This window comes from Spinacia oleracea, chromosome 2 (assembly GCF_020520425.1).
Source record: "Spinacia oleracea cultivar Varoflay chromosome 2, BTI_SOV_V1, whole genome shotgun sequence".
NCBI lineage: Eukaryota > Viridiplantae > Streptophyta > Magnoliopsida > Caryophyllales > Amaranthaceae > Spinacia > Spinacia oleracea.
In genome coordinates, this window is record NC_079488.1 from 75,971,560 (window position 1) to 75,981,868 (window position 10,309).

General features: G+C 33.0%; 1 protein-coding gene across 1 annotated transcript; it reads left to right on the forward strand.

Moving 5' to 3' along the window:
• The first annotated feature begins 8,700 nt into the window (after positions 1-8,700).
• On the forward strand, positions 8,701-10,071 carry LOC130467543 (uncharacterized). Its single transcript, XM_056836084.1, has 2 exons — positions 8,701-8,955; positions 9,352-10,071. Exons 1-2 carry the CDS (start codon positions 8,701-8,703, stop codon positions 10,069-10,071), a joined length of 975 nt encoding a protein of 324 aa, XP_056692062.1.
• The last annotated feature ends 238 nt before the right edge of the window (positions 10,072-10,309 follow it).

Sequence of the window (10,309 nt, forward strand, 5' to 3'; positions counted from 1 at the left end):
CCCAGTGATAATAACATACGGAGTACTCAGTAGTCGGTACTGATATAATACTTCCTCCGTTTCTTAATACACGCATCATATTTTTTTTCGGGTTGTCCATTAATATTTGTAATGTTTTTATAAATTTTTTACCAATATTATATTATTTTTCACACTTATCTACTAACTCACTCTCTACAAAATATCATTTAAAAATTCATACCCCACTACCCCCTACAATTTTCAACTAACTACATTAAAAAAACGGTTTTTTCATGAAATGCCCCTGGGGTTTCACGAAATTCACCAAATACCCCTGCGCGTTTCAAAATACATAGTATACCCCTATTTTCTCATATTGTTCATAATATACCCCTAGACTTAACGGACGTTAGTCCTCCGTTAGCTGCAATTTACCATTTTACCCTTATGTGTTGTTTTGTACGATTCTTTACTTAAATCCCCACTCAACAGCTCTACCCACCCAAACTTTCTCTCTCATCCCACCCAACCCACCCAACCCACCCAAACACTCTCTCTCTCTCCTCCCACTGAACCAAAACCACTCCTCACCGTCGTCACCACCTTCCCCTGCTACCGTCGCTTCTTCCTAACTTTCCAAAGATGAGTCTTTGTTCTCTCATTTCACCCTACCCCTGCAACACCACCATTATCATCACCAACAAGGCAACAACAAAAAATGACGGAGTATCCAACAACTACACCAACAATTACAACCCTAATTTCAATTCCAGTCATCAAGAATCGCCTCAAAAATCTTCAATTGGTGTTACCATAGCTGCTGCTACACTCTCATTCAGCCTCTTATTATCTCCGCCTGTTTCGGCTGCTGCTAATTTGACGGCTTCTGATCAATCGTCCGATGAGTATTTCCGCGAAGATGAGGGATTATTGGGGGATGATATGGCATTATCGGTGCCCAAATTGTGGACGAATGAGGGTATTGTGAGGCGGCTCGTTCACCAGTTCTTCTTCAGTTTCATCTCTTCCTTTTAAATTGTGGATGAATTCTGGCACAATTGTCTCATATGTTGTACAGAATTCGAGGGAAGAGAAGGAGATGAACTCTGGTCCAACGAGTCCCACTGAAGATGACAGTGAGGTGATTTCTTTGGTGGTATTTGTAACTTGGCTGAGATCTTTTCAGCTTTTGAATGATTTAGTTATAGGGTTTTTGAAATCAGGGGATGTTGATAGGGCATTGTGGGTTTTAGGTGTGGTTCAGGGAATGGGTTGAGTCCTAAAACTGCCATGCTGATTTCGGTTATTTCAGCTTTGGGAAATTCTGGGAGGGCCGAGGTTAAGTCGATGGCCAGGTTTGCGAGGTGGTGGTGGTTTGCCAAAGAGGCGTGGGTCAATTCTTTTCCCTTGTTTAAGCTATCGGCTGCTTTTGAATCACCAGAACTACTGTAGTTGGACACCGAGACCTCAGCCACACTATCCGTGTACTCCGAATCTCACCCATGAGAAGTTAAAGAGAGAGAATTTGTTTGGGAGGATAAATTGAGTGACTCTGGCGACCAAAGCGATTGATCCAAGAGGCCTTCATTTGGGGTAGTTGATAAGTAGTCCTCCTTCTATGCAATGTTTTTTCCTCACCCTTGTCATCGTTAGGAAACACTAGTTTAGCTTTTAGCTATTATCTGATTCTTGAAAAAAGCTTGGCTTCTCAGCTTTTGATCCTTAAGATTATTCACCTCCACTTTCGAAGTCCTTAGAGACAATTTGGCAGTCGAGGAAGCTGCAGTCTTCATGACAGCAGGCCTAGAAGTTCTTGGATTATCACCAACATTAGTCTTACTTATCTTGTTAACGAACCTAAAGAAGATTTTTGTAAAGCTTTTTAAGCAATGTCATGTATCTAAAGTGATCTTGGAAGAATACAATACTCAATTTCTTAATTTACAGGAGGCTTAACTTTGTAATATCCCTGTTTATTGATGGAATATAATCTATGTTTATTGCTGGAATTTTTTTACAAACTGCTCTACTTCATTGCGAAGAAAATTAGATATGTAAACTAGCCGTTAGATTCAAATTTTGCAGTTTAAAAGCAGATTGGGTATTTGGTTCAAGCAAGTTTACAAATAAGTGTATATTATGCAAAAAGTTTATAAATATGTGCATTTGGTGAATTATAAACATGACTTAACGGAGGACTAACGGAAAGTCATAATAGGGGTATTTGGTGAACAGTATGAAAAAAATAGGGGTATACTATGTATTTTGAAACGCGCAGGGGTATTTGGTGAATTTCGTGAAACCTCAGGGGCATTTCATGAAAAAACCGTTAAAAAAATACCCCACTATAACCTACTCACTCCGTTTTTTTTATTCTTTACGTTTGGCTTTTTACACGTTTATTAACGACTAATTAATGTATATTGAGATTCCTCTATCTTTTTTATTTAAATAAGCAAATCGCGTTTATTTATAATGTTTTTACTTTTATCAAAAATCTGATATTGGGAAAATGAGAAAAATTTAATGTCCTAATGGAAAAATGTGAAAAATTAAATGACTCAATTCATTTAATTGGTTAAAATAATCTTTGGACACAAATTTTGATAGAATATTAAAACATTTATGTGATAATATAAAAGAAAATGTAAATAACATTTTGAAACACTCAAAAAGGAAAACGTAAAGAACAAAAAGAAACGGAGGGAGTACCGCCCGTTAAACTAATAAGTCAATTCAAGTGTCTTAAACTCCGCACCGGTCAAACCGGTGCGAGTATTAAGGGACGGAGGGAGTAGATTAGTACTCTCTCCGTTCCTAAATATGTGTCATATTTAGATGAATGTGCGGTGTTTAAGATAAATGAGAAGTGGGTAAGAAAGGGACAATGATAGAGTGACCCTAAGGGTTGGTAACCCTTTCAATATTGAATTTTGATTGGTTACAAATGCATTGAAACTTTAAATACAACACTTTCTCTCTCCAAACTATTAAGCTTATATATTATTATATGTTATATGTATCTTAGGGGTTGCCAACCCTTAGGGTCAACCAAACATTTTCTGTAAGAAAAACAATTATTGAGAGTGTTTTTTTTTTTGGCAAAATGATAAAGTAAATAATTGTTTATAGATAATGTACAAATAAAAGTGGATGTGGGAATTGAAAAGTGGGAAAGGTGTAGAATGTGTAAGATAATATAATCATGATTTGTGGAAAAGTGAAAAAAGTGTATGAAAAAGTGGGAAAATGTATGTTTAAAAATAGAAACATAACACTAATAAGGGAACACTATTTTTAGAAACAAGACACGTATTTAGGAACGAGGAGAGTAGTGCCAAGTTACCAACTTGCCCAACATTCGTTAACTTTTAGCTTTTACTCCCTCCGTAATTTATTAGGAGTCACACTTCCATTTTTAATAACTTTTTTACTTCACCCTCTAATTAAATAAATAATATATGTAATTAACAATATAACCCACCACCACATTAAACAATTTATTTCAGAAACCCACCCCACCCCCGTGGACCCCATCCAAAGTTAATGGTCCTCACTTGTTTTATTTGAATAAAATATTTACTCCAGCCCCCCTTGTCTTTTTTATTTTATTTCATTCTACTATTGTTCTTTAATACCTGTGTCCGGCCATATGCGACTCCTAATAAATTATGAAGGGAGTATGTTTTATTCCAATATTCGAAACTTGCAATAAAAAATAAAAAAATAAAAATAAAAAAATATTTTCCAAGCATATAAAGCAGTATTACCTCCGTTTAGAGTCGTTTTAAAGATTTTGGTGGCCCATTTTCATAATTAAAATTGGTCTTTTAATCATTTAAAATTTATAGACATTTGTATTGAGAAATAGATGGTTGAAGAAAATTTGAAAATTACCCATTCATGTAAGGTAATTATTTTCTTTCCGTTTGGTAAGACATAATTAAGGGAAATCAAAATTAGTTGTTCGTTGCCATTTTTTTTCACTTTTCGAGGCTTATAAAGCACAATAAAGAACATTATAAAACGGATTAAAATAAAAAGTGTAAATATTATTTTGAACAGAGAGTAGTAGTTGCCAACGGAGTCGAAAGCTACATCTCATTTTCCAACTACCGTCCTCCTTTTTAAGGACTAAACTAAGGCCCTGTTTGGTTAGGAGTTGTTAGTTGTTAGCTGGTTCGACGAGCTGTTAGATGGTTTGACTAGCTGTTAGCGGTTAGCTTAGCTGTTTGTATTAGCTGGTTTGACTAGCTGGTTGTGTAAAAGTGTTTGGTAAATTAGTTGTTAGCCGTTTAATATGTAAAATGACCATTAATGACATTGACATACTTGTTTTTTTTAATATTAGACAAATAATTTATTGTGTTAAAACATTGAATAAATTAAACAAATTATTTTTTTAATATTCTTAATTTAATTTTTTTTAATAATATATTATTTGCAAATAGAGAAATGTTACCAATGATATTACAAGCATGATTGCAATAGCTTTCAATTGTTTCAAAGTACTAATATAAAATTTGTACAAAATACGAGTCTAGTAAATAGGCTGAAATGAAGAAGGAAGTGCGAGTAATGTTTTTAGAAGAAAGATAATGAATGGTAACAAGGTTAGTACTGTAGTAGTTATTATTATAAGCAATAGTATGACAAAATAGTCATTTTCATTCATTTCTCAAATCTCTAATTGCAAAAAGTTCTTATATTGAGTTTTTTCAAAATTAGTTTTTCACCACAAAACTTTCTTCTAAACCTTTCCTAACCAAACACTTCCTATTAGTTTTTCTAAAGGTCAAACCTCTAATTCACTTCAAAAAGCTTTTTTTCTCTCAAACCTTTCATAACCAAACACCCCCTAAGTGATGTCTCATTCATCTTCCATTGCATTATCTCTTGATTGAAGTTATGTTTTACGGATTCTTTAATGATTATAGAAAAAAATAGACAGTTATTGGAACTAGATATGACTAAACGAGTAGTCCCTAAAACACACTCTCCTCCAATTCTACATCTTTTTTGTGTAAAGCGTACATTTGAATATGTGTGGGAAATAAAGTTGATCTCAATGTAGCCGGTAATTAGAAGCCTAGTTCTCTCTAACTAAAATATATCAAGTTATCTTATTATCTTTTTCGTGAGTTTAGGCATTATATTATGGGCGTGTTCGGCAGTAGCATTTGAGGTAGCAAGTAGCGTTTTGACCTAGTTAATATGCTACTTGTAAAATTTGTAAGCGTTCGGTAAGGTAGCGTTTTAGGTAGAGGTTAGCGGTAGAGGTAGCATTTGGGTAGCTTTTGACAAACGTTAAAATTAGTAGCTTTTAAGGTAGCGGGTACCTTTTGACAAATTTATAATAAAGTTTAAAACAATATTCTACCTTTTATTTTATTTTGGAATATCAACCGCTACTATTACCGAACACACATATCAATCAGCCGCTACTTTGACAGCTAACCGTTACCCGCTACCATCCACCGCTACCCGCTACTCAACCGCTAACCGCTACTCAACCGCTAACCGCTACCGCTAATTTTGCCGAACAGGGCCTATATGATTTTTTTTAATATATATTATTTTAATGATAAGAGAGTGAAGGACAAATTGTTTTTTACCACCTATAAAAATCGAAAAATTATTTTTTACCACCTAAAAAACTAAAACTTGTATTTTACCACCTTAAAAAGAATTAAAACTTGTTTTTTACCACCTAAAAACAAAAAGATAGATGCAACCTTTATGTGTGGCTACCTAATTCAATTTCTCTCCAATTTTTTACACCCCCTTTATGAATTTCTTTAACTCTTTCACCCTTCTCTCTTTATTTTCATTAAATTTTGTTGATTTTATGAATTAATAATGGTGAAAATTTATGTGAATTCATGGAAAATAAGAAAGCGGGGGAAGAGAAGAGAGTTAATTACATCAAATAGTGGAAGAAAAGAACATATATGAAATATTACCGTTATTGTGCCCCCCCACATAACATTTTCATCTATTTTCCCATTTTTCAGGTGGTAAAAAATAACTTTATACAAAAATTTAGGTGGTAAAATACAAGTTTTAGTTTTTTAGGTGGTAAAAAACAAATTTTCGATTTATTTAGGTTGTAAAAAATAATTTATCATCACCACATTGATTTCCCCTTTTTTAGTATCGTGTCGTATATAGATATACCCCGTGTAATATTTAGAATACAAAGCACTGTTATGTGATTTTTTCAATATGATTTGAAGAACCTTTTGATGGTTTTTCTGTCATTAGCATGGCAGTTTTAACCAATGTCAAAACAAATAAAGTTCCCAATAAAGAACATCACTTGAGCTAGTAGGGAGGGGTAAGTTTTGCCTATTGCTTAGACAAAAATTTGAACTAGCATAACAGAGAAGTTCCAGGGTAATTGACCAAGAATAAGCTCTTCCTTAATCTGTCACACAAAAATTTATAAACCACACTTCTAATTCAAACATCAGAGGCGTTCTTCACATACATTTGTATTCATACAAGATTCACAGTTTGCTTTGTTTAAAAATGGACCAGTAGAAGATACTGTAATAAATTTCAAAGTTTACAGTACAGGAAGTAAGCGAGTAATAATACCCTTGTAATGAACGTTTATAACCACCACCTTTGTACGACACATTGCCATGCTAACATAAGATGACCATCGTTCTTACAAATCTAGCATTCTCTTGGAAGTTGGAACCAACCGCGTATGCTATTAGTAAATCTTGTGCTTTCATCAAAATCTAAGAATGTATAAAAAATATGTCGGTTATTTAGAGTGCGTTTTGTTCAACTTATTGGTCTTACTTAATTTGAACTTATTGAAACTTATTATTATTAATAACAATAATAACAATAAATAATAAATAATTAATCTATAATTAAGAGTAAAAATATTAACTTGTGGAATATCATTAGGTTCTTTTCAATATAAATATTCTAAATATCATTTTTTTACAATTTTTACTAATGCAAAACTAAAACTATTAATGGTTAAAGTAGTACATTGGAGAACACGCAAAAACATCAAATTTTAACTGGTGTGCCATGAGCTCGTGGCACACAATGACGCCATGACTACGGACACGTGCGATTCTCAAATTGAGGCTCTCATTTAATTAAAAAAAAGGAAAGAGAATTTTAAAAAAAACAGACTTGTTAAGAATTGAACACCGTACCTTGGTTAGTATTGTTATAATTGACACTTACTATATAGCTATGCTATTAATTGAAGGATAATTTTACAATAGCCATAATAAAATGGTAGCCACCATAATTTATTAAATCTTAGCCCTTAAATAAGAGTGGACTAATCTTACCCATTGATTTTGCTGACTTTTAATTTATCATTCTACTTTGTAATTAAATTAAATAAGTTTTATAATTAAAAAAATTGAATTAAAATACCACGTTCTCATCCAAGAATATGCAATTTGCTCTCCCTCTCAAAGAACAAATAACAAATTAAAAATCTACAAGACCTTCTCGATTCCTTCTTTTTCTTTGATATGTTCAAGTAATTTTTAATGTGCAGATTTCAAATCAACCCTTAATTTGAAGACCCTAATTCTGCGAATTACAAATATTAATTAATCTCAATTTTTTATTTTGATTTTTCAAGGAAAAGGGAAATTTTGTTCAAATTTCAATCTAATTAAATGATTTGAGATGATAATAACAATTAAAAAAAGCTAAGTTTATGGCTTTCTATGTTAGATGAAGAAGAATATGTGAAGTAATGGAAATAGAATCATGTTCTTCGTTGCTGTTTTTTCAATTAAATTTCAATGGTTGAGATGTGCAACGGTTAAAAAATAGGAGAAGGAAATAAAGAAACATAAACCACTTCGAGGATTTCTCACAGCAATGGAGGTTTTTTTTTCTAACAACAATGGAGGTACAATAAACAGAGGAATGTAAGAAAGAACATGGAAAGATAATTATTTATTTATTTTAATCATTTTATTTATTTATTTAAATCAATGGTCCAGATCAACCAACGATGTTGAAGGGTTAAGATTTAGTACATTATAGTGGCTACCGTTTCATTGTAGCCATTGAAAAGTCTTCCTTAATTGAATGATTGATATACAAAATAATTGTAACCCATTAGTGAAATAGATAATGAGTTACTATATAATGTAACGTTATGTTTTGTAAACATATATCAATATAATAACAAAACACAATTTCTTATATCATTATTATTCCTTGTTTAATCATTTCCCACAATAAAACCATCAGGGGGTATCAAGAGTTATCTTGATCTTTCGAGCCTACTTTTTTGTTAGCCTAAAAATAAAAAAATAAAAAAAATAAAATTACTAATAATAATAATTTGAAGCATGACTTCATCTAGTTCAGCAATTCCTTCTGCACCACTTTTCACAGGAGAAAATTACGATTTTTGGTGCATCAAAATGAAGGCTTTGTTGACTGCTCTAGACTTATGGGAAATAGTTGAACAAGGATATATTCTTCCTGAATCATTAACTGGACAACAATTAACTACTGAACAACAAAGTTTAGTAAAAGAGAAAACCACGAAGAATGCAAAAGCAACTACATATCTTCATTCTTCTATTGGAGAGGCGATTTTTCCACGAATCATAAACACTACTTCGGCAAAGGAGTTGTGGGATACTAATAATTTGAAGCATGGCTTCATCTAGTTCAGCAATTCCTTTTACACCACTTTTCACAGGAGAAAATTACGATTTTTTGTGCATCAAAATGAAGGCTTTGTTGACTGCTCTAGACTTATGGGAAATAGTTGAACGAGGATATATTATTCCTGAATCATTAACTGGACAACAATTAACTACTGAACAACAAAGTTTAGTAAAAGAGAAAACCACGAATAATGCAAAAGCAACTGCATATCTTCATTCTTCTATTGGAGAGACGATTTTTCCACGAATCATAAACACTACTTCGGCAAAGGAGTTGTGGGATACTCTCCAAGAAGATTTTCATGGCTCGAAAAAGGTAAGAGCTATTAAACTATAAAATTTTCGAAGAGACTTTGAGAACTTAAAAATGAAGCAATCTGAATCAATGAAAGATTACACATCTAGAATCATAGATCTAGTAAACCAAATGAAAATCTATGGTGATGATATTTCCGATAAAAGGATTGTTACAAAGTACTTTGCAGTCTTGATGGTAAATTCAATTTTATTGTCACTGCTATAGAAGAGTCCAAAGATCTCGATAAATTATCTCCTCAAGAGTTATTTGGGTCTTTACAAGCACATGAACAAAAGATCTCCGTTAGAAACGAAGGTTCATTGGAGGGTTCTTTTCAGGAAAAAAATAAACAAAGATCACAAAACTTCAAAAATTATAAAAATAAGTCAATGTCCAAAGAGAAAGTTGGTACAGGAAGAAAAGGAAAATTTTCACCTTGTGAAATATGCAATAAAACAAACCACCTGGAGAAAAATTGCTGGAATAAAGATAAAATACCATATAATATTCGCAAAAGGTTTAGCCATGAACAAAGATTGTTGGTATAAAGACCAGCAGGCCAAAGCAAATGTTTCTGAAAGTGGAATGTTTGAAGATCAACTATTTGTTGCATGTCAATCCTCAATAGGAACCAACAAAGACGTGTGGCTAATTGATAGTGGTTGCACAAATCACATGGCAAACAATGAATGCATGTTCATTGACATTGATACTTCCATGTACACTCCAGTTAGAATGAGGGATGGCTCCATTACAGAGGCAAAAGGCAAAGGAACAATAGCGGTACAAACAAAGAAGGGAGCACGTTATATTAAAAATGTCTTGTTTGTTCCTAATCTTGCTTCAAATTTGTTGAGTGTTCCCAAGATGATGCAAAATGGATATTCCATTAATTTTGAGGGGAATTCATGCAACATCTATGATCAACAAGGGAAAGAGATTGCCCAAGTTCAAATACAAAATAAGAGTTTTCCTCTTTTATGGAAAAACCCAAAAGAAGAAGTAAATAGAATGGAGCATGATGACTCTAGGTTATGGCACAAAAGGCTAGGCCACTATAACTTTCATGCTTTAGAACTTCTCCATAGAAAGAATATGCTTAGAGATTTGCCACTCGTGACCTTACAAAAATAGGTTTGTGAAGGGTGTCAGCTGGGGAAGATTCATAGAGAGTCATTCCCACATAATCAAGCTGGAGGGCAAAAGAGAAACTTGAGTTGGTACATACCGATGTATGTGGTCCTATGAGTACACCCACTGATGAGAACAACAAATATTTCATCCTATTTATAGATGATTTCACAATGATGCAATGGGTATATTTTCTCAAAGAACGTTCTGAAGTACCAACTATTTTCAAGAAATTCAAAGC

Excerpts from the sequence above, each read along its gene's own strand:
- LOC130467543 (XM_056836084.1), top strand. The coding sequence starts at position 8,701 with ATGAAGGCTTTGTTGACTGCTCTAGACTTATGGGAAATAGTTGAACGA. Across the intron at positions 8,956-9,351 it reads ATTTTCATGGCTCGAAAAAG|GAAGAAAAGGAAAATTTTCA; the intron begins GTAAGAGCTATT and ends AAGTTGGTACAG.